General features: G+C 27.4%; 2 protein-coding genes and 1 long non-coding RNA gene across 7 annotated transcripts; all 3 read right to left on the bottom strand.

Moving 5' to 3' along the window:
* Nucleotides 1–1,066: 1,066 nt before the first annotated feature.
* LOC141527291 (uncharacterized) lies at nucleotides 1,067–16,776 on the bottom strand. 5 transcript variants are annotated; one of them, XR_012479172.1, is made up of 8 exons: nucleotides 16,542–16,776; nucleotides 16,295–16,397; nucleotides 15,912–16,231; nucleotides 15,691–15,844; nucleotides 6,001–6,201; nucleotides 2,073–2,407; nucleotides 1,718–1,945; nucleotides 1,067–1,644 (listed from the first exon to the last, which is right to left on the bottom strand). It is a non-coding gene; the product is annotated as an uncharacterized LOC141527291 (long non-coding RNA). The 5 variants fall into 5 exon arrangements; XR_012479174.1 differs by having other exon boundaries at nucleotides 15,912–15,993; nucleotides 16,542–16,774; XR_012479175.1 differs by having other exon boundaries at nucleotides 15,912–15,974; nucleotides 16,232–16,397; nucleotides 16,542–16,774.
* Nucleotides 16,777–17,866: 1,090 nt separating this feature from the next.
* On the bottom strand, nucleotides 17,867–18,586 carry LOC141527228 (uncharacterized). The gene has a single exon (XM_074242587.1). It carries the CDS (start codon nucleotides 18,505–18,507, stop codon nucleotides 17,947–17,949), a length of 561 nt encoding a protein of 186 aa, XP_074098688.1. The 5' UTR covers nucleotides 18,508–18,586; the 3' UTR covers nucleotides 17,867–17,946.
* Nucleotides 18,452–22,829, bottom strand: LOC141527229 (uncharacterized). Its single transcript, XM_074242588.1, has 5 exons — nucleotides 22,708–22,829; nucleotides 21,859–21,983; nucleotides 18,972–19,048; nucleotides 18,660–18,746; nucleotides 18,452–18,587 (listed from the first exon to the last, which is right to left on the bottom strand). Exons 1-4 carry the CDS (start codon nucleotides 22,757–22,759, stop codon nucleotides 18,695–18,697), a joined length of 306 nt encoding a protein of 101 aa, XP_074098689.1. The 5' UTR covers nucleotides 22,760–22,829; the 3' UTR covers nucleotides 18,452–18,587; nucleotides 18,660–18,694.
* Between the last annotated feature and the right edge of the window lie 2,785 nt (nucleotides 22,830–25,614).

Here is a 25,614-nt window from a genome sequence, read left to right on the forward strand (position 1 = left end):
ATAAAATTATGAAAACTTAAAAAATCAACATTTTGAAGCATAATAATATAGAATAAGAATAAGACCGTATTAAAAAGCTCCCTATGAGATAATTAATTTTTTTTTTTGTTCAAAATTAAAAAAATATTTTTTATATACTTTTTTGGTTATTTTCTTTTCCAACTACATTTTCAATTAAACCACAACTTATCGTTGTATAAGCAAAAATGAACATTATTGCGTTGACGTTAGTGTAAGTATAAATACAATACTTTTATTATTCTCTTTGTATTGTCATTTATAACTTATTTTATTATAATTAATAATTTGTCAAAAGAACAACAACACCGAGAAAAATAGAACATAAGCATTGTTAGGTTAACTTAACTGCGCAAGTGAAATAATTTTAATTGGGGATATCCTTTAGAAATAGTATTTTACGCATGCGCAAAAATATACGCGTGACACTCTAGGGCACTACATTATAGCGCGCTAAGTTTAAAGATTCAACCTAATTCATATAATTTTTTTTAATTTTCTGGCTAGAAATGTTAAAAATATCTGACTTACCGTACAATAATATATTATTTTTTATTTACAGCGCTGATGATCATCCTTAGAATTACATATATATATATATATATATATATATATATATATATATATATATATATATATATATATATATAAATATATTTATAAATCGACATTATTAATTAATTAAGTAAGAATTGTTGAAGAAAAAAATCTCAAGCTTCATTGAAAAGAAAATTTATTTTGAATGTACAAAAAAAAAAAAAAAAACAAGTACATCTTTATTGATAAAGATGTACCTGTGCGTCCGAGCACGACTTCACCACTGTACTGCATTCACCTGCAATGTCAATTTTGCAGTGGCTTATTAGGGAAATCTCGGTAAAACCTAGCCAAGTACAGTCGGTCATCCATATAATGACCTCAAACCACACGAAAAAGAGGCTTTAAACTAATTATTTTAACCAAAATTAAAAATCATCTATCAAATTATTCTCTATAGTTTAAAATAAAAATCTTAACATCTATTAATTATTCTCTTTTTCGTGCCTCATTCACACACACACACACACACACACACACACACACACACACACACACACACACACACACACACACACACACACACACACACACACACACACACACACACACAGAGATCGACATAAATAAATTCAATAATCATTGTAATTATCCCAACTGTGGTCTTCTGGAAGAACTTGAACTCTCTAATATTATGACTACTAAGCGAATTTTCTGAAATTCTAAAAAAATATTAATAACTACGACTAATAATGAGGCTGCCCTGTGCTAATATAATCTTTTAATTATATTTAATTAAATCTTTTTAGTTACTGTACTTGGAAATCTCAGTCATGTAATTCTTAACTTCATTTTAACTGATAATATTTATGTCTAAGAAATATATTATTAAATAGTATCTTAAAAAATTAGATTACTACAGCTCAACCTCAATTAAAATATCTTAAAATAAATTATCAATGTATTAAACTCATACTGATTCCTCCAACTCAACTAATTTAACCGCAGCCATTTGAACTTATTGTAGATCCATGACGTCAACTTCCAGAAAAATTGGTAAATGAGCGTAATTGTTGTCATCAGGATTGCCTGTAATAAAATATAATTTATTAATTTTTATCTTTATACTTTTTAAGGAATTATAAGTTTTTTTGTAATTTACCTTCTACATCAAAATAACGATTTGCTCGGAATGCATTTGAAACATTGCTAATATAGGCAAAGAAGTATATAAAATCTAATGTTCCTGCATTGTATAATTCCCAAATTTTTTTAATTTTTGATTCTCGATAAATTTCTTCGGGTAGTTGACGTTGTCTTATTATATCTTGTCCATCTTCTAATGATGCTGATTCAATTCGTGTTATTGCTTGAAGATTAGTGAGTATTTCTAAAAACCCAAAGCTATATTAAATTTTTTTACGTGAAATATTTATAAATATTGCATCATTATATCAATCATACATTGTTCAAAATGCTGATGTATTAAATAATGGAATGGATTTCTTTACTTGTACCTGTAAACTTCCATATTGGTGGATGAGTTCCAAACCGAAAATTCGCTTTTTTATTATAACTTTCGGTGAAGTTGTTAGTCCGATTGTCCAAATTTATTATGCTCCAGATAATAGGTGGCGTTCTAACGATCCATTCATCATAAAAATACGCAATAAACGGATAAAGTCTATTTTTTATATCTTCAGGAATGGCGTTTAACAACCAATGATATCCGCGTATGACATCAATTACTGGTAAAAAGCTAATCCCATGAACTTGCGTATAATTATTTGGTCATACTTCCTAGTTCTTATAGCTTCAAATAGCTTATCTTTTTTAATCTTTTTATCAGCGCCTGTATTCATAAAATTAGTATAAAAACTTATCGTAAGTTAGGCTCATTTTTACCGTATGTAAATTGTTCCAATTATAACTGCAAATAATTCAGTTTAAACCATGTTCAGTTTTAAAAATAAGTTTATCTACAAATAGCAACTGCTATACACTAATGGTATTCGTTTCATTCAAGTAATTATTGAATATTATAGCATTAATAAACGCTTTTTGTACTTGCAAATAAGTAACCCTAAAACTTACATTCACTAAACTGAAAAAGTGAATTTTAACTTGTATGGAAAGAAATTTAATAATGATTTTTGAAAGATAGAGGAATAGAAGAAAGGGCTGCATTTTGAATAAATTCACAAGAATGCTAAATCACCTTGGTTTTAAATGCATTTCATTCCCAGAAAAGTCACCACCTCATTCATTCAAGTGCATCTAAATCATATCAATTTAAATTTTAGCTTAAACTAGAAAAACTTTATTGATTCACCAGAAAATGCCTGTGGATCTCCAGATTAAGAACTGAATAATAAAGTTATCTTTTTGTATCTGCAGTATTAGATCCGAAAGAAAAGATAATTCAACATCCTGTCTAAAGTATTTCATTTAATTCGATCACTAAATGCAATCTTGACTTTGAAATGAAACATGTAGCAGGATATCTGAGTACTACTTCAGGAGCCCTATACTGTGAAAATGTTCCATTGAATCTATCTCGCATTTTAGTATAAATATATAAAATTTACTCAAGTTCCATAGTAAAAACTATTCTCGAGTAAAGTGGATCTTATACAATTAGATACAATTATGTATAAACCCGAATCGAAATTTGAGTTCCGTTTTAACCGTAATTTTTTCCTATCTCAATTTTACGGTCAAAACAGACTTGGCACTGTATTGACAGTTCATTTAAACTGAGGACTGGTTTCACCGTAACTAGTGGAGTTTTGTCCCATTTTACCACAATTACGGTCAAACCAGACTTGAAAAAATAATAATATTAAAGATAATAATAATAATAATAAATAATGAATTAAATTTTGAAATTCTTAGGGATCCGGGTTCAAATCCAACTGAAATCCAATTTATTCATTTTTTTCCCCTCCGGACGTAAAGCGTCAACTTTAGCCCCGCTGCGCTAAATGAAATTTCCGCTTTGCGCCTTCGTCGGGGAAAAAAATAGTATATACTCCTCGGGAAATGAATAAGAAAGCCTCAGATCACATGTTTGTTGACCTCGGCTCCGCCTCGGCCAACAATTGCATGTGCTCTGAGACATTTCTTACTTTTCTTCCCTCGGGGTGTAATATACTATTTTTTTTGTTTTCATCACTGCAATAATAATAATTATTATGAATAATAATTATTATTGTTATATACAATAAGTAGTAATAATTAATAATAATTGTCATTAATATAAAAATTTGTCATTAACAATTATTACTACTATAAATTTCGTTTATGAACAGAAAAAAATATATAAATTAATTTTTTAACAAAAAAAAAAAATGAACCATCTCCCAAATTCGAGGGAGTAATTTTCCTCGAACAGGGACTATTTACTGTCCAGTTTTTACAGATTAAGGAGTAGAGAGATAGGAGGAAAGGATTATTATGTCAAATTACCCTAATACGCTTCGTAAAGAAAGAAATAAATAAAAATCGCTTTGCCCTAACCAAGAACCGAACGCAGGACCTATCGCTCGCCAGACGTATACGAGCTACTCGCATCGCTACACGGCCGACTGGTAAACGCTGAATCTCAGTAGCATTATAAACTTTTTAAATGACGCGTCTTCAAATAACTAAGTTCTGAGTGGAATCTGAAAAAGAACTTTACGAAGAAATTAAATGAATCATAATAATTATATCTATAGACATTCAAAATTCCCATTATCCTTAATAATATATAAAATTTTGAATTCGGGACAAAAAATATTTTAACTTATTTTACATATTATCACTCTAAAAATATTTAAGATCTACATATACAGGATTTCGAAATTGAAAAAACAATAAATTATTAAGAAAAAAGACGTGGATTTAAAAAAATTATGTAACGTAATCCAGTTGTAAATTTAAATATTTATAAGTGTTCAAAAGCTTATAATTTGGTCACAAGTGGACCAAATGACACCCGTTTTTCTTAAATTTCTTTTCTTTTTCTACTTTTTTTTTGTGCCTTTTATAGACGAACAATTTGTTGAATACTTTAAAAAAAAAAAAAAAAAAAAAAAAAAAAAAAAAATATTACATAATATGTCGATACTTTCTGATACTACCATAATTTTAAAATCATTCAAATTTACATTAACTCACAGTCAAGTTAATTAAATTGAATATAACTGAGTAACTTTCAGCTTTCTTTTTTTTTTGATATGTGTTGAAATCTTCTATCTAAGAGGTATTTACGTATATAAAATCATAAATTACGACCTCTTTCATTATACAATAAATTTATAAAATTTTACATGGTTATATCCATATATATAAAACGCAGCGTTTGATTGGCTTGATATCAACAGACTCAGTAGAGTCTGCCGCCAATTTCCGTTCTCAGAATGGTATTTTGAGGTGTACATTTTTTTTCAAATTTATTTTGATTATTTTTTTATATTATATTTTCTAATAGCAGTTTATGTTCTTTATTACACGTATTAATTGATTATTATTAATTATCTTGATAATTTTTATTTAAAATTATTAAAAATAATCAGCACAAACTATAGCGACCCAGATTTTTAGATTTTAACTTTTTTCGATGTAAAAAGTGACATGCCACAGACTAAATAATTCGAGAATGCATGGTAATCTTTCAATAGATGAGAAACTACAGTGAAAAAAAGATATTTGACAGTCTGCATTTACACACGCCAGGTGGCGCAAGAATTATTTTTAAATATACTATAGCTTAAAGGGAATAGTTTGCCGGCGGAAATGTATTAAATATATATTAAAAATTTTCAATTTTTATTATACGTACTGAAATCCGAACAAAAACAGATTCACTATAAAAAAAATCGCGCCAAGTCCACGTTCACAAGATAATTAAGAAAAAAAAAATTTTTTTTCTTTACAAAAAGATATAAAATGAAAAATTAAAAAATCCAAGTAACCGATATAATTGTATATGATTTTTGGAAATTAAAACAAATTTTTTTGTAAATTTAAAAATTAAAAGAAACAATTTTGGAACGTACTTGGTGTGCGTCATTGTGTACTCCAAATTTTTTTCAAGTCCTAGTAGATAGATTTTACGAATTTCATAAAAAGTGAAATATTTTGCAACCACGCACATTAAATACGTTCCAAAATGTTTCTTTTATTTTTAAATTTACAACAAAATTTTTTTTTATTTCCAAAAATCATATCCAATCATATCGGTTACTTGGATTTTTTTATTTTTTATTTTATATCTTTTTGAAAAGAAAAAAAAATATTTTTTTCTTAATAGTCTTGTGAACGTGGACTTGGCGCGATTTCTTTACAGTGAAACTATTTTTGTTCAGATTACATAAGTTCTCGTAAGAAATACTTTCATCAGTACCAACATTGAAATGCCCAAAAAAAATTTGTTATTTTCAAATAAATAGTTGAACTTACTTGACAGAAATGAAAGAAGCAACCATTATGATTCGCTTCCGGATATATGATACTTATTGCAGCTTTTAAACCAGATTCAAAGTCCGTCATTATATTATCGGGAACTATATGAGAGGCCACCTGAGTTTTAAAAAATTGCAAACCAATCTGATATGCAGCAGCTGATTTCTTTTGCATAAGCATCCAACACACCGGTAAAGCCTTCATAAAAAATAAAAAAACATTATTATTATTTTATTATTGATAATTATGACAACAGATAGTAATTTTAATGACATAATGAACATTTTTCATAACTTTAGATTACTATGATATATGAACTAAATCTCGTCAACTGGACCCCCCATTTTCCACTTGATTATCGAATTCAGGTATTAGTATTTTTTCATAAAGTATTCACTATAAACAATTAATCTCCCAAACAGTTTTTAATAATTTTCATTTTAACAATAATTTTTTTTTTAATGAAAATTTTGATGACTTTTAGTTAAAAAGTCGATAATTAAAAAACTATTGGAGATATTCTAATGAAATTTTCAGGATTTATAGTTGAATACTTGTATTTAAATGAAATGAATAAGAGTTCAAAATATTTATTTATTTCCATATCGTTAATTAACTTTTAAGTTAACAAATGAAAATTTAAATCACTTCTCCCTCAAAAATCGAATTTTTTTTCTTGGTATTATGCATCAAACATTTAAGAAACAGAATCCGCAAAAAAATTTGAGTGCTCGCGATTAGATTAAACAAAAAAAAAATTATTCATGACGGGCGACGAGCGCAGTCGGTACAGAGCGCTACTGCGCGTCCCTGATTTATCTTTACATCTACTCAGTAATTATAAATAAGAAACAATGCTTATTTTTTTTTAATAAAAATGTTAATTAATTAATGATTTTATTGAAAAAAATACACATAGTGAATAAAATATTTTTTTATCAATAAAAAAAAAAAATTTAAACATATTATAATGTTATAAACATATCGATCTTGCATTTATTTTTTTTTTTTTAAACTTTGTGATAATTTTTATGTCGTTGGAAAAAATTTTACATTCGAGTGATACATTATTTACAGCTTTGAAGTGATGATACTGCGTGTATTTTTAATCGTTACAGTGCTCCTGTGAATACCACGCTCTTATTCATTTAATTCGTCAGAAAAACGAGTTTTTTCTGAGAAATCTTATTTAATCGAAAAAAAGGTTTTTTTAACGTGTTCTGTAGTTATCATTATTTAAAATTAAAATTAAAATTAAAAAAATTAATTTTGGTTTCTGTACTCAAGCAGATCATGACTCTCATGAAACAAATTATAAATTGAGGTATGAGTAATCTGTAACGATTAAAAATACACAGTATCATCACTTCAAAGCTGCAAATAATGTATCACTCAAATGTAAAATTTTTTCCAACGACATAAAAATTATCACAAACAAAGTTTTCGCACTTTATTTTTTTTCTGTTACAAATTTATGAAGAATTTCATAATGAAAAAAAAAAGTTTTCTAACATATAGCCGAAAAACCTACAGTTTCGTTAAAAAAAATATTTAATCCCTTGTAAAAATTTTTCGGACTTTTCTCTGAAAAACTCTAAAAAAGACTTATCTTAAGTTCTAAAAGACTTCTAAAGACTTTTTCAGAGTTTTTGAGAAAAAAGTCCGAAAAATGTTCACCAGCGATTTAACTGGTCTAAAAACCGTATCTAGAAGAATTGATGATTTTGTATGTTATAAGTTTTTGAATTATCAATCTATATTCCATTCTTTATAATTACCAAGGAATCTGATTCTTTTCACAAAATTCGGTTAAAATTACAAGCAATCCCTAGCGGTTTAAAATCACGGTGGAACCGCCGTGAAAGTGGAACCACCGAGTATTTAGGGTAGGATTACGATATTTTCACTGTTTGGCCACTGTGGGTACTCTGTATTTTCACGGTGTAAATTATGCATTTATAAAGTTATCGTAGTGAATCTACGGTGGTTTCGCCATCAATGATCACGGCGACTCCACAAAAAAACTACGGTGTTTTAATTAATTGTTCAGGAGTATTGAAAGTGGTAAGAGCACTGAAATACCACAATGAATCCACTGCCTATGAACACAGTGACTTTACGAAAAACCACGGTGTGTCAGTTGATTGCCCAAGACTATATACTATGGTTAAAGCACTATGAAACCACGTTGCATCCACGATGTTCAGACTCTTAATAATGATAATAGTTCCCATAATGATATAAGAATAGTTCCTATAATAGTATAGGAATAGTTTTCATCATTTTCTTTTTGTTTACTCATAGAATTATGTAAGTGTTTTATTATACACAATGAACTTTCTATGGCAAATTTAGACGAACAAATTCATACAATTGTAAAAATCGTCAAATTAATTGTAATAATAATTATAGTTTTATTAAATAACTTCTTCTTCTTTACAAAAAAAAAAAAAATAATAATCTTCAGATTTTCTGCCTAGTTAAATATTAATTATGTTGTAAGCAAATGACAGAAGTTTTCACTTGACCTTAATTCTATTTCTTTTGCAATAAATAAAGTGAATGCTGAATTGTAAAATTTTATGATAAGAATATAATAGACATTATTACTATACTTTTTACAGGATGTATTAAAAATTTAATATTAAATTAATTTTTTGAACAATTTGTTCTAATGTAAGAGATCTTATAAATTTTTACAGAAGTTATTATTCTATGAAAAACCGTTTTTTTTTTTTTTTCATATTATTATAATTAATAAATGATTTTTGAATGGTATGAATGATTTTTCGATACAATTTGAACACATTCTATTACGTATAACAATGGAGAGAGAAAAGATAACTTGAGACCAATTTTTTAGGAGATATTATACTTTGTGATTTAGAAAAATTGTTTGTGATTTTAAAATATTTTCAGTTTTTCACAAAAATTTTGAAATTTAGAACAGCATGTATTACTATTATTCGTTATTTATAATTTCATATAAAATTAAACAATCACTAATAAATAAAATTATAATCCAAATATTATTAGATTTATGCTAAACTTTTTCTAAACATAATATTTATTCAATTGTAGAACAATCTCATTAAATAGTGTAATGATGTATGTATTATACAATATGTTTTGTCAGAAAATATTCAATGTGAATATTTTCCGTAATTTTTTATGATATTTTAGGTTTATGCAGTGAAATAAGTTATGCGTGATGTTTTTTGGGGAATGCAATAAATTTATTGTCCTCGGAGGAGAAAAAATCCTAACGAGAGCTGAGATAAAAAAAACCTTCTCGAAAAATTCATACAAACGCTGTATTATGTGTTTGAGTATGTATGTGTAAGTGCACTGTGTATAACTGCCACATTTCGAGAGAAATAAGCGGTAGGGGTGAGCTCAACCTTCTTGATTATCAGTACGGCAGTGATAATTTTCACTAAACGTTTTATAACAATTGACTTGCAAGACGCTAATCGAACTGATATTATTAGTATAGGAATTAGATTCGTTTACCAGTAAGAAACTAGTAATACTGAATTCACAAGGCACTAATCAGATTAAAGTTGTCGTAATAAATAAATCACAATTGATTAGCAGGAGACAAATCAATTGATTATTTGTTAGCGTGGGGGCTAACTATGAATGCTTTTAGATAAATTGATGTTGATTCTACAAAATAATCGAGAAATTAATCTAATTTTAGTTATTAATTGCGCGTAAAGATTCTATAGCAATAGCGTCGTAATGAACAATATGTAAGTTACTGAGAAGTTATAAGTTAAACTGCGTTATAATCTGAAACAGCGTATCTATGCCTCGAAAGACAATAGCCCAGTGACTTCGTGCCTTTTTGCTACGGAATGTATGGATTACACCCGTGAATTTAGTTTTAATTAAGTAATATTATCTGGCCAACTATGAAATAATTATTTAATAACCCCCAATTATAAATGATATATGATATATACAAATGATATATTAAGCAAGCAAGACCGAAATCCTTTGTTAAGATTGTATATAATTGAATTCACGAGAGAATTATGATAGTTTTAAAAATGCTATTCTAGTTCATGTGTCTCTAGAGCAACTGGTGTTTACTGGCACGCGGCGAACCGACTTCGCTCCCCTTCAGTCGTTGCGCATGACCAGTAGCCGATGCCCTTTATTGACTTATGTTATGCACGTATATTAAACTTCCGAGATTCTAATGAATATGATCCGATCACCCATAGACGGCACCGTATCCCGGTTTTTGGCAGGTAGCTCGATACACAATAAATATGACATCTTTATTATAAATTAAAATCTAATTATAAAAACATATTATAAACAATCCAATTTATGTAATTAAAAATTTTTTAAATCTTATTTTTTAATTAAAAGAAAAAAAATAATCTGCAACATTATAGTTAAGGTAATTCAATATTTATTTGTTCAGTTAAATTAAATAAATTTAATGATAAAAAGTTAACAATTTTAGTATTGAACTCAGGCATTAAGAATAGGATCTCTGCTTAGATGCAAAAGCTTGTAGAGATACAATGCTCTAAAGTAATTCTCAGATTTTTACATAATATAATATTCAAGCTAAATCTATTTTTGACCGCTTTTTGAAACTCAGAAAAGCAGGGCAATAATCCATCAGTAACATGTGAAATTAATCAACATTTTTTTACTCGGCTAATTAATTTGTAAAGAACGACTTGTGCATAAAATTTACATTTCCCTAAGAATCACTGTGTATTAAGGGTGGCAAAAATGAATTCATATTTTTTGGAATTATTTACTTTTGGAATCAAATTAAGGATACAATAAGCCTCAAAAAGTCTTTAGTCTATATTAAATCTCTTTCAAAATCTGTAAGTAATTCGAAATAACTTTAAACACAAACGCTACTATGATACAACAATACAAATAATTTTAAAAGATGTCATTTTATTATAATTAAAAAAAGACCATTCGGCAGCCGAAATGGAAGTAAATTTCTCAAATAAAGGAAATTTATTTTTTATAAAATAATATAAATAATAATATATAACTGAATTAAATGATTAAAGATAAATTCAATATTTCAGTTAAATTTTAAGCCAAACATTATTCTAATTTTCGACAGTACCTCATGGGTGATGCATAAATCTGTGTGACTGATTTACTGATGACCTACCCGAATACATAACACAAAAGATTGATCAATATCATGGTTGTTCAATCTACATAATGTCTAAACTATAATATAGCCAATAATTCTAAAACGGCAGCAACAGTAGAACTGTTTCTTTCAACGAATTCGAAAAAGAGTAATATTGAGGATATTACCACTTATGAGGAGTAAAAATTGAGGCTTATCAAAAGAGCATTACGATGCAATTAATCGAATTTCAATATTTTGTCTAGTTCAGAAATTAAACGAAGTTGAAAAGGTAAAAACATCGATTTTTACGATTTTCAAAATTTTAAAATCCTGTCATTTCCAAATTACTCGCCCGATTAAGCTCATTTTCGAATTTAACCTTGGTCTTTATTGATAGATAAAGAATGTTGAGTTTGAGAAGAATCGATTAGAACTTGAAAACGCTATCGTGCTGACAAGCCGCGTTATATCATATATATATTAGGGTGGGTCAAAAAAATCGAATAATTTATTTTTGATTTTATACTCTGAAAAATAGGTTCGTAGACACCTAAAAAGAATTCTCTCCAAGTATAAGCTCTTAATTATAACGGGAAGGTCCTCCGCTTTGCGGGTTTCTATTTTTTTCGAATAATCAGATAAAAAAATTTATATCTCGCTTCCAACTGCTTGGAAAAATATTCCGTGGCATAGATTTTGTGAGAAATTGAATGCTTTACAAAAAAGGTCTCTTATGACTTTTTCAAAAACTCAACCGATTAAAAGATATTCATAGTTGAAGTTTGGCTATTTTAAGGAAAATATTCGTTTTTATTATGAATTTTATAAGTCGATGAAAAAAATTATTTCGGATTGCGGAACTCATGATTTTGTAGGAAATTTACTGCTCTACAAAAATGATCTCTTATGATTTTTGATTAAGTGAAGCCGTTACGAGATATTCATCGTCAAACATTAACGAATATCAATATTTCCAGTTTTTGATCAATAATTCGATAAATTTTAATTTAAACTATGAGTTTCACGAAAATTTACATAAATTTGAGTTTCGATCGATAAAGAAATGTTATAAACAATTTTTTTAATATTGTTTTCAGTCTTGAGCTTGTTTGATTGCATTAAAACAAGAAATTAGAGCATTTTTTCGACATATAGCCAATGATTAGTTTAATTTGAAGTGAATGACATATTTCTTTGTCAAATTTAATATAAAAAGTATTGAATCAAGTGAGAAACAACCAGTATTTAACTTTTTTATAGATAAATTTTTTATTGAATTATCAATTGCAATATAATTGTCTATATTTTTAACATAACAGTACGCTATTACTATAAATAATTTCTTTTATTACAATTTGGGAATGTTTTTGATGTTCTTTGACAACTTGCAATAAGTACTGGAATTGTTCTTCATTTTTGTCAAGCATTGATTATATTCACTGACTAATGCAACAGCTCGCTCTGCTGAATCATTGACAACTTTTAGTTGTTGAAAGTATTCTTTATTTTCGAGATAACTCTCATTAGTAGGCCATAATTCAACATCGACATCAAGAAAGTCATACGGCAGATCGAAGATTTTGAAAAGATTTAATGACTTTTTAGACACAAAGTCACTCAGAGTTCTCTGCGCCAATGAATTCAAATCTTTTTAGCAATTACAAATCTTTTAGCTTTAGAATCTGTACCTTCACGAGTATTAACAGCTTCAACAATACTTTTTTTACTTCTAATGGAACGCCATCGTCAAACAGTGATAAAATGGCAAGTTCATCGCTCAAATACCAGAAGTGCGAAATCATTTTTTCACACGTAGCTGAAGAAATCAAAGGATTGATATGTTTGTACTCCAATAAATTTTTCATAAACTGCAAGTCATGATAAGCAGCAGTTGTTGCAGAAGTTGATGAAAACCAAGCTTTTAAATACAATGTGACTATAAAAATACAGAAATGACGAAGACCATGCAATTCTTTCTGAGAGAGTTTGAATTCATCTCTGAATAGATACATTTTCAAACTATAAATGGCCTTAGCCATCCATCTAGCATGATGAACAGCACCAGGACGTTTGAAAGAAATCTTTTCTTGAGGCATTTCTCCAAGGAAAATCAATGATAATTCCAATAATTCTTTATCTAACTTATTATAACATTTCTTTATCGATCGAAACTCAAATTTATGTAAATTTTCCTGAAACTCATAGTTTAAATTAAAATTTATCGAATTATTGATCAAAAACTGGAAATATTGATATTCGTTAATGTTTGACGATGAATATCTCGTAACGGCTTCACTAAATCAAAAAATCATAAGAGACCATTTTTGTAGAGCAGTAAATTTCCTACAAAATTATGAGTTCCGCAATCCGAAATAATTTTTTTTCATCGACTTATAAAATTCATAATAAAAACGAATATTTTCCTTAAAATAGCCAAACTTCAACTATGAATATCTTTTAATCGGTTGAGTTTTTGAAAAAGTCATAAGAGACCTTTTTTGTAAAGCATTCAATTTCTCACAAAATCTATGCCACGGAATATTTTTCCAAGCAGTTGGAAGCGAGATATAAATTTTTTTATCTGATTATTCGAAAAAAATAGAAACCCGCAAAGCGGAGGACCTTCCCGTTATAATTAAGAGCTTATACTTGGAGAGAATTCTTTTTAGGTGTGTACGAACCTATTTTTCAGAGTATAAAATCAAAAATAAATTATTCGATTTTTTTGACCCACCCTACTAGTCATCAATACCTGAGATAGTAAATTTATTTACAACCATATGAAAATAACAGTAATCTTTATTATTATTATTATCGACAATTTTTTTTCAATATTTGCATCCAGTTTGGAAGAATAAAGATGTATTATAATTATAAAAATAAAATTTCATTCGAGATTTTAAAATTTGAATATTCGTGCATTTTTCAAAGTCGTAATAATAATAATTATTTATATGAGTAATCGCGCTGGATTTGTTCAATATTACTTCAAACTGAGAGCCAGTTTTTTAATCCATGTTTGAAATTAAATTTTTACAATAGATATATTTATATATTACAAATGTTCAGATATATTTACAATATTAGATTATTATTATTATTGTTATCATATTGTTATTAGTAAATTTACTGTCTTAGGCATTGATAACTGCATATGTATACTATTTGATTTAAAAAATATCCTTAGCCGCATGTAGACGACAGTACTGGTAAATTAAGCGGTAATTTAAAAGGATTTGTATGATACTGTATGTATTGGCTACTAAAGTAGAAAGTTGACATCAGATGGATGGCTTTAAGAGCGGTTTATAGATAATTTACTGGTAAAAAGGGTTCCGTTCCTTCAGTAGTAAGCTCACCTGATAAGTACATTTTATCAACCGGATTACCGACTAATACAAAGCCTAAATAACTAGCGTCCTCTATGACAGTGATGGCAATAATAATTTTTAGACTTAAATCGATAAGTAAGAGAACAATAAAATTTGATTGGAAGTGATTATAATACTCAATTAATTATTTTTTAGTTCAAGTTATTCTTGTACGATTATTTAATTTGAATAGCAACCTGACCGTTGATTTTCATGTAAATAATAATAACCTACTATTATTTTTTTACTAGGTCTTAGTTTCATGTCGATTAAAAAAAATTCCACACTACCAGACCTAATGAAATTTTTTCAATTTCGTTTTACATTTTATTTTACAATATTTTAATTTTATTTTTAATCATTATTTAATTTACACTCATAGTAAACTATGAATGGATTAATATTATTTTACTAGGTCTTAGTTTCATGTCGATTAAAAAAAATTCCACACTACCAGACCTAATGAAATTTTTTCAATTTCATTTTACATTTTATTTTACAATATTTTAATTCTATTTTTAATCAATATTTAATTTACACTCATAGTAAACTATGAATGGATTAATATTTTTTTACTAGGTCTTAGTTTCATGTCGAATAAAAAAAATTCCACACTACCAGACCTAATGAAATTTTTTCAATTTCATTTTACATTTTATTTTACAATATTTTAATTCTATTTTTAATCAATATTTAATTTACACTCATAGTAAACTATGAATGGATTAATATTTTTTTACTAGGTCTTAGTTTCATGTCGATTAAAAAAAATTCCACACTACCAGACCTAATGAAATTTTTTCAATTTCGTTTTACATTTTATTTTACAATATTTTAATTCTATTTTTAATCAATATTTAATTTACACTCATAGTAAACTATGAATGGATTAATATTTTTTTACTAGGTCTTAGTTTCATGTCGATTAAAAAAAATTCCACACTACCAGACCTAATGAAATTTTTTCAATTTCGTTTTACATTTTATTTTACAATATTTTAATTCTATTGTAAATTATTTGTTAATGAATATTAATTTCCAAGTAATGATCTGGCTTAATTACAGATTAAATTTCATCAATTTTATCCTACTTATATTGAGTACGATAGTGTTTATTGGCACCCGATTAGAGAAATCAACAAAAAAATTTTAATTAATTTTACCTAAAAATATTAATGTCATTACCTGTATTTGAAATTATGAAACGTCGCTCAAAAACTAGTTCACATTCAAGCGATAATGTTTTGTCCATGAATTATTCCGTTGCTTATGGCTGGAGCAGTCTGTTCTGGTACTCCACATTATTTTATTAATTTTCCACTGGGCAATACATTTCAAGCTTTAAAAAACAGAATTCATTATTTCGTTGTCAATATGACTTGGTACTGTTAAAATCTTGTACATACCTGATTTATTGTTAAACATAATTCGTTATTTTTCGTTGCATACACGACAACTCCTACCACCGTCTGCAATTTACCTGTTCAACTGATTATAAAGTAGATGAAAGAATCTTCTTTTTAAGTACTTAGTTACTTGCATTGAAGGTAATAATAATGAATAATCAAATAATTTTTCTGTCGAATGGTTTCTTTACAATTATTCGTGCCGGATTAGCTTTGAGACCTGACCATAATATACCGATTCCAACCGCGTGGCCTCGCTAAATTATCAGGCGAGAATCTCTGCTAACCCAGCGTTAAAAAAAATTCACGGAGAATCCCACCTGACAGAAATTTCAAGATGTAAAAGAAATTTTTTTTATATTTTCTTTTTTTATCCTCTTCACCTCAGGCTATTTTCTATCGATAATCAGCTTTTGTAGCCTTTTCATTGCTACAACGTTCTATTAGTTTTTCATGTGCCTATTTAGAAACTCGGGCAAGCATAAGCTGCAAAAATAATAACAATTAATTACTGAATTAAGGAGTTCTACAATAAATTACAGCTAACAAGTTCTATTAAGTGCAGCCGACAAAAAATATGTAAAAATACAATAATATAAATAAAAATTCTAAATATTTGGTTTTTATAACCTTTACTGTACATCACTTTCTACACACTGCAATCCATGATTTCACTATAGTTTTATGTATGTGATATATAATGCGCACAGCAGAATGCTTCTTTTTTTCAAAACACTTATTAAATTACATGTATTTATTTTTGACGACTACTTTTATATTATTTAATTGTAATTAATCATATATATATTTATTTTTTTTTATTAACTCGTTTCCATGTTTACACTAAATACGTGCTGTCTAAAGATGGCCGACACCAGCGCATGCGCTTGAAACAAAAAATATATTAAAATTATAGGTGTCGCTTCGAACAAATTAGCGCGTAATTTAAAGTTTTATGTTCAACAATACTTCGATAATATGTTGTTCATTTTGCAATATTAACTTTATTACCGAAATTTTTATTTATAATTATCTTCATGAATATTATCAATACAATAAGAATTAATTAATTTTGTGGGAATGATGGCGAAAGAAGGGATGGATAATTATTTGTTTCCAATGAATTGCTGTAGCTCCGTAGAATAATGTCCATTTTGAGACCATAAAAATAATGAATTATTATCATCACAAATATTATTTGTGCCATGACTATAGCGGCGGTACAATAGGCAGTTGATGCGATGGTCACCAATGAATATCGAAAGGGGTCATTTGAAATTAATTATTTTAAAACTATTTATTCTTTTACAACGATCTAAAAACTATTTATCTTAACAAATAAATTTCTATAGAAGAATTTAACAAAAGCATTTATTTATCAACAATATGTAAAACTTTTGATGCTTTCTTCAAGAATTATTTCTTCTTTAACGACAAAAGTTTTTTTCTTAAAACTTTAACGTCGCCAGTTGCTTACTAATTAAAAAAGGTATTTTATTCAAATAAAAACATTTTAAGGCAATATCTCATAAATATATGTATCTGATAAATACATATGGTGACGTCTGGAGTTCCACAGGGGTCGCATTTGGACCCTATTCTCTTCGATATCTTCAACATCTTTGCAAACGACATTAGGATTGAGTTTGAATCAGAGTCAATACTGTATGTGGACGATCTGAAAATCTACAGAACAATAACAGGCGAACAGGACTGCGAGATCTTACAGCATGACATCAATATACTAGCTATATGGTGTATAAATAACAAACTCGATTTAAATGTCAAGAAATGTGCAGTGCTACTTTATCTCATTTTTCATTAATTAAATTCTAATTAATTTTCTTTTTCTTTTTTAATTAATATTACTTTATTTTAGATGGTTTTATATTGATGGCTATTACCGATGGGCGTATGTTGATTAAATAAATAAATAAATCAATAATTATATTTTACAGAAATTTTATTTTCTCATTCATTATATTTATTTTTATATATTGTGTTTTTAGTTATTGAACGTCTGGGGAATGAATGTCTAGGCAGAGAATGTTGGGGGGTTATATATCAGAGGAACGAATGTGGGAGGGTTGTATGACTGAGGGTTGTACGGCTGAGGGTTGTATGGCTGAGGATTGTGTGGCTGAGGATTGTACGGCTGAGGGTTGTATGGATGAGGGTTGTATAGCTGAGGGTTGTATGGCTGACGGTTGTATAACTGAGGGTTGTATGGCTGAGGGTTGTATGGCTGAGGGTTGTATGGCTGAGGGTTGTATAGCTGAGGGTTGTATGGCTGAGGGTTGTATGTCTGAGGATTGTATGGCTGAGGATTGTGTGGCTGAGGACCGTATGGCTGAGGGTTGTATGACTGAGGAGTGAATTTTTTTTTATTATTCTTCGGATTATTATTACGTCTTTCATAAGATTGTTGGAAACTGTATGGCTTCCTTTCTCCTTTATCTGACCCTTTAAATTCCTGAATGTTTGGATTTTTTGAATGCTGCTGATTTTTGGCGCTGCTGCTTTTATAGCATGGATTCTTTATAATATTTTCTTGCATGGAATATAAATTTCTTTCGGTCGCTCTCAGGACGGTCATCAAGTCTTCGGCTGAAACCTTTTTTTTTTGGTTTCGTCAGCAGACAACACATTTTTCCCCGGTTCATCATTTTTAGCTTTCTGTAACAATAATTTTTTAAATGTACGAAAATTTAATTAATTTTTTTATTATCTTCGATTATTGCATTTTACCTTTACGCTTGCTACAATTTTTAGCATTCGCTTTATTAAGCGATTTGATAATGGCACTTCAGATTCTGCTGTATTCTCGTCTGACATCTGAAACAAATTGTAAATTTATAATTTTTAATTTGTATCAAATTTTCTGTTGTAGCTTTCATTGAATATTATTACTTAAAATTGAATTTAATTTAAATTACAGGTTTGTCATATACTGTGCAAGAACTAAAATAACGGGAAAAAAACGACTCCTATTTCGGTTGGCGAATGGTCTTTTTTATAATGTCTTTTTTAAATAGGACCTTTTTCATTTTTTTTGCTTACCTTACACACAGGCGATCTCTGCATTTCTTTTTTAATTTCCAGCACCGGCAGCTGTTCAACAGTAGCACACGGTGTATCTATAATCATACAATTAAAAAGTGTTACTTAATTAAATATATATATATATATATATATATATATATATATATATATATATATATATATATATATATATATATATATATATATATATATATCTTTATTTATTTATTTAAAACAAAGAGATTTTAAATTAGACATTCACAATAACATTAGAACGGTTGCAAAAAAAGTTTTTACAATTCTTTACTTATTATATTTTTTTTAATTTAAAAATTGTTACAACATTCTGATTATAAAAAGTGAATAAAACCGATTCAAAAATAATTTGAGTCTTTTTTAATCTTTTCGAATTCATGCTCTAAATTTAAAAGTATTCAAAGCGATTGCAAACGAAACAATTCAAATACTTTCAAATATTCTTAGGGAATAAAAAAAAAAATTATAAGCGATTTGAAAATGTAAAATTGTAACGTTTCTAAAGACTTCTAAATTCGCAGTCGCGACTTAAAAGTATTCTCAAAGATTGACAAGTATTCAATGTCGTTGAATTTCAGCAACAAGCGATTTGAAAAAAAATTTTTTTTTTTTTAATACTTTCAAATATTTTTCTATAAAAAATTCCTGTTTTTCAAAAAAATTGAAAAACTATTCTATGATTACTAAGTATTTATAAATATCCAAAGAAATGAAATCCTTTGGAATGATTTTTCTTCTTTGGGTAAAATGGAAAATTTTCGACACTTAGTCATTAAAAAGTATTTAAAAGCATTTAAACAATCAAATATTTTTTAATTGTTCCGAATAGCTCTATAAAACGATAATTAACTATTAGTGATTCAAAAGTTTTTAAAGTATTTTGAACGACCACAACTTTTTCAATCATTTCTTATCGCCTGATAAAATCATAAATTTAAATTATTAGGTGATTAAAATGTATTTAAAAGTATTTAGCTAAATCAAATATTTTATAATCATTTGACAATCATTTTATAATCAATTGACAATATCCCCTTTTCACTAAATTCCCCATAACACTCATAAACAATTTAATTCAACTTCGCCAAATTTTCTACTAAATTATTCAGTCATCAGCTTAACTGATTAACACTTGATATTTCGACTACTAAATTACAGACGACTCTATAACAATATCCGGACTTAATCATATTTAATCAATTTAATTTCTCAATAACAAATTCCAAATACTTTTCCGAGAATTAAATTCAATTTCAATAATCAAACTTCCACTAACAGACCACAACTTAAACGTTAAAATTTCAATAGACTATTCTCCTAACTATATTATAACTCAGAATTAAATTCAACTACGCAATTTTATACTTATTTTTCATCCAAGAATTATTTTTAACTTAACATTTTTCTAATTATAATCTCACTAAGAATTAGTTTAATCAATCCTTGTTATGTAACAATTTTCCATAATAAAATTAGTAGTATAAATTCGCAATTATAAAATTTTATAATATAAAATTTTCCGATTAAGTAATCGTTGAATATAGAAGCTTCGATATTCATTAGCTGGCTTTGTTATGACCTTCGTACTTTGTTGGCAGTGACCTTCAAATTTTATACTGACGCTCAACAAAATTTCGAAAAGACACTTGATAAATTTTTCCAAAGTGTAAAGAAAATTAATTGTTTTATTTTATATAAATTAATGGACTATATAATTTGTTTTATAAAATTTTTCATATTTAAAAAATAATATATTTTTTTATTGCCGTAAGATGGACGGCGGAGTTCATGAAATGTTCCACCTTTGCAAGCATGGATTGTAATTGTAATTCTAACATGTTTGTAAATTTGCATAAGTAATGTTTCAGAATAAATTCTGATTAAATTCTTATTAATAAAAAATATTTGGTATAATAAATATTATTTTACTTCATTTAAACCAACCATGTTAATATTTATAATAAATTATTTTTCGTCAAATGAAAATTCTCAACTAAATTTTACGTAAAGACGTATAGTAAATTTTTCTAAATTATAAAATAAATTATTATAATTTATAAACAAATTATCTACTGAGATTAAAATAATTTTTGATGTTAAATAATAAAATTCACTGAATAAAATTTCAAATAAAATATTATCACCACAAGGTCAACCAAATGATTTTCGGGTATATGATCCCCATAAAAATCATTCAACACTAAACTAATGAATATTTTAATTATAATTATTTAACTTATTTTAAGGTAGTACGGTTATGAAAGCAATATTTCAAGAAATCCTCAAAACTTTAAATATCAGTCATTCAATGCATAATACATATGCTGTCAAAATTTGAAGACGATTTATCGCACTTAACTTGAGATAATTGCAATTGAAAATGACATTTTTGTACACGTAACATAGGAGAAGCGTGGGAAAATGACAATTTTTTCAATTTTTTCCATCGAAGGAATTTCACCACTCGATCGAAAAACTACTAAATTGAAGAATAAGATACCCAAAATGATCCCTTCTTATTTACTACCACTGGTCCCGAAGACCGAGACGCGCTCGTGTTGCGTCGAACGATTATCAATCTCCGATGACTTATCGATACAGGGTTATTTTAGCATGTTACAAATCATTCCAAATCTCACAACGATTGAAAAATGTAACGATTATTTAGTGATTGATATATATTTAAAAATTAAAAGAAAATTTAATAATTTCAAATCTTTCCGAATATTATGACGTTTCAAGATTTGAAAGTATTTATATATATTCAATGCTTGAAAAATGGAGAGATTTGAAATGGCTGAAGTTATTAAAAAAAATAAAAAAAAAAAATTTTTTTTTAAATGCAAACATAACATTAAATTTTTCTCACCAATTTTTTTTGTATTTTTTTTCGTTTTTGCGCCGGTGGTGGTGGCGGCAGTCTTTGGTCTTCAATGTCGATCACCAAAGCGTCCTTTGTTGTATTTTCGGAAGGTCTTTCGGTATGACGAGCGTCTATGAATAATTATTAATAATACTTCTTTGATATTTAAAATATTATTCGCGCGTGTATACATATAAATGAGTATGATGATATTAAAGCTAGCAAATATTAATAATTTTTCAATACTTTGTTTAAAATAATTTTATTATAATTATAATTTTATAATTCTTCTTCTTATTTTCTGATAAAATTTTTTTTGTAATTTTTTTTATTAATTAAGTCAATTATACAAAAAACAATATTAAAGAAATAATACCTGTAATTATTTTATTTTCCGAGCGGGTATAATTTTTGTCAAATTTTTTGTTATAAGTTACTTATTTAAAAAAAATTTCAAAAAATAATTGATATTTGCTTATTTCAATATCATTTTGTTTTTCACATTTTTTATTTGTACTTTAACGTTGTCAAGTAATAAATAAGCTTTCAAAATAATGATAAAATGTGTGAATAGGAATTCATTTGATATTAATTTATTTTTATTGTAAAAAACAAAATAACAATAATCGTTATTAATAATGAATTAAATAAATCCGTATTAAAAAATATTAAAAAATTAATAAGTGTTTAATTCATAGAACGTTGTTACAATGCAAATGAAACATTCGAAAGCATCAGCTGCTGAAGAGTTCATTTTAATTTTTTGATTATCTATTCATCTATTTTTATGTTTGAAAATTTATTTAATTTCCACTTTTTTATAAATCATTAAAACAATAAAGTTTATATACTCACCGATTTTACTGCTTCTGTCTGAGCGCGTTGTACGATATTGTTTTTTATACATATCCCGAAGGTGAATACAAAAATTACACTCACTAAATGTAGAACGTCACTGGTCACTATCACAGTTTTTCACGACTGTGCACGACTACTTTTAATTTTTAATTGTTTCTGGTAAGGTGGAAATGCCAGATCGTGGGTAAAAAGTTCCCCTTCCCTAGGCGAAATAACACGGTGCGTATGCTGGGTGGGGGTTCTTTTTACTGGATGGGCGTACTTTTTACTGGGTGGAATGTTGGTAAGAAAGGATTAGAAATAACCATAGAGTAGGGGTAACCATAGAGTAGGAATCGAGCGCACCCGGCACACATACTTATAAAGGGTGTATGTCGGTGAGTCAGAAAGCCCAAGAGAGGAGAAGAAAACCGAGACCAGTGGACAAATCGGGGGGAATAAACCCGTACAACAGAAAAAGAGAAGATAACATAACCATGTTGCCCCGGATTTGTGTGGAATTCTCAGAATCCGATCGTTAACGAACTAAAGAACGAGAAAAAATAATGCATCAAATAATATTATTAAAAATTTTTAATAATAATTATTATTATTATAACAAAAATCGGATGAATATTTTAAACAATAAAAAATTATTATTAAAAAATATTCGTATTAATATTTATCCTTTTAAATGAAAAAAATGTATTTTCAAGAATATTTATATGCTTTTATTAATGATAATTGCTATAATAATAATAATAATAATAATAATAATAATAATAATAATAATAATAATGGAGAACTTTTTTTTTTCAAAAATTTTTCTATTTTCAATTTTCAAACATTGTGGAAACGAATTTTTTTTTTGTTAACTAACAATTTTTTTAAACTAATAACAAAATTTTTGAAAAAAAAAGTTCTCCACACGATAGGATATCTTTACGATTCATAAAATTCTGAATCGTTTGATACCTACATTGTGGAAACGAATTTTTAATTGTTAACTAACTGTTTTATCTAAACAAATAGAAAAATTAAGAAAAAAAATGTTTCCCACGCGATAGGATATCTTTACGATTCATGAAATTCTGAATCGTTTGATACCTATATTGTTGAGTCGATTTTTTAAAAGTTAATTAAGACAAAAAATTACAAAAAAGATGAAAAAAAGAAATTACTGCGAGTATCTGAGCGGCCGCTTACTATTGTTATTATTTGCCTCACATTATTATTATTTCTCCTATCATTCTCCGACAACGGTTTGAGGGGAATGGCGCACGCGCACTTCCTCGGATCCGGACATCGAATCCCCGTAGAGCTCATATTTTTTTAAACTTGTCAACTATATTTTTGCACTAAAAAAATTAAAAAAAAAAATTTTTTTTTCATATCGATTCTTTGTTGCCGGAATAATTGTTGTATGAAAAAAAAAATTTGTTTTTCTAATTTTAACTATTTTTTAATGGAGAAATTCGAAAAACTGAAAATAATTCAAATAAAATCCAAAAAATTTTTTTGAGCTTAGCTGATTTTTTTGGTTATAGAAGACAACAATAGCTATAATTAAAAAAAAAAAATAAAAGTAAATCTAATGATTTTTTGCGAAATTACAGCGATTTGTTTATAAGCGCTTGAGCGGAACCGTGTTTTTTTTTTCATTACAAAATTCATATCTCGTAAACTATTGGTCGTAGAGATATCGGGTATGGCTCATTTTGTTCCTTATTTAATTCTTTAAATTTCATACGCAGCATGTCTCGACTAATTTTGCGTAGTTTCTGAGATATTTTAATCCAAAGCTACTTGGAAAAAGGCTATTTTTTAAACAATTGAATTTCCGCGATTTTTTTTTTTTTTGTGAAAATGATCTACATATTTTCCTGAGTATTTAAAAAAAAATTTTTTTCAATTTACCCCATTTACATTGGAAGTCGTAAACAAACCACCTAATATTTCCCTGCCGACTGGACTAGTGTTCACGGAGACTGACGATCATAATTTTTTTTTTTTTTTCAATTTTTAATTACCTATTTATTAATTAACTGTTTAATAATTTTTATTTTTCTGGTAGTACTTACAAAACGTAACTAAAAATTTCCCCTTTTCTCATTTAAGGAACAAACACATTTTATCAAAAATTTTTTAATACAACTTTTCAATAAAAATTTGTAATAATACTTTCATAATATATAAGGGGAAAAATGAATGAACAAAGAAGAAATGCTTGTTTTTTGTTTAATTGGGGGAACAAAATTTTTCATTTTCCTAAAATTAAATTTTTTTGTATATGTATAAAAAATAATTCCAGAAAATTCGTACCCTTCATTCTTCGTCACTGGTTAGATGAGTACGGTGCCGTCTTTTTTCCTTTTTTACGGTTTTCTTGTTATTTTGGCTATAAATAAAATTTAAAAATTTAGAATGCTTCGATTACATATTTTAAGAAATTTTCATCATTAAAAATGTCACAAAAGAAAGATATGAAATTGCATCTTCAACATAATAGTCATTTGAATTGTGTTGAAATGAGTGGATTATTCACCTGTTTAGTCATCTAGTTCTAATAATAGGATAATTTTTTACAGATTGTAGCCATAAAAACTGAAAACGTTGCGTTTATGTATAAGAAGTTTTAAATTATAATTCACAACAATTTGTAATTATCAAGAGGTCATCGCGCTATATTTCGGATATTATCAATATGAGCGATTTGCTTCAAAAAACTTTTTTTTATTTAAGATTAACTTCTCTACAATATTTTCATTCAAAAAATATTCGGCAAAAATCGAATGTAATGACCGGCACAATCGTCCAGGTACAAACGGCTAGAAATATATTGCATTTTTTATTATACCAGTATGGTAGTGAACACCATGCAGTATTGTGTCGATGATTTGCATTCATTATAATAAGTCTCGTCTA

The sequence above is a fragment of the Cotesia typhae genome, unplaced genomic scaffold, assembly GCF_013202065.1.
Source record: "Cotesia typhae breed Kobodo isofemale line unplaced genomic scaffold, CoteBio_Ctyphae contig_4, whole genome shotgun sequence".
NCBI lineage: Eukaryota > Metazoa > Arthropoda > Insecta > Hymenoptera > Braconidae > Cotesia > Cotesia typhae.

Bases quoted from the DNA above. Each gene is read 5' to 3' on its own strand.
- LOC141527228 (XM_074242587.1), bottom strand. From the start codon at position 18,507: ATGACCGTCCTGAGAGCGACCGAAAGAAATTTATATTCCATGCAAGAA.
- LOC141527229 (XM_074242588.1), bottom strand. From the start codon at position 22,759: ATGTATAAAAAACAATATCGTACAACGCGCTCAGACAGAAGCAGTAAA. The intron at 21,984-22,707 runs GTGAGTATATAA...AATTATTCATAG, and splicing joins AGACAGAAGCAGTAAAATCG to ACGCTCGTCATACCGAAAGA. The intron at 18,747-18,971 runs GTAAGCAAAAAA...AATTTGTTTCAG, and splicing joins AGAGATCGCCTGTGTGTAAG to ATGTCAGACGAGAATACAGC.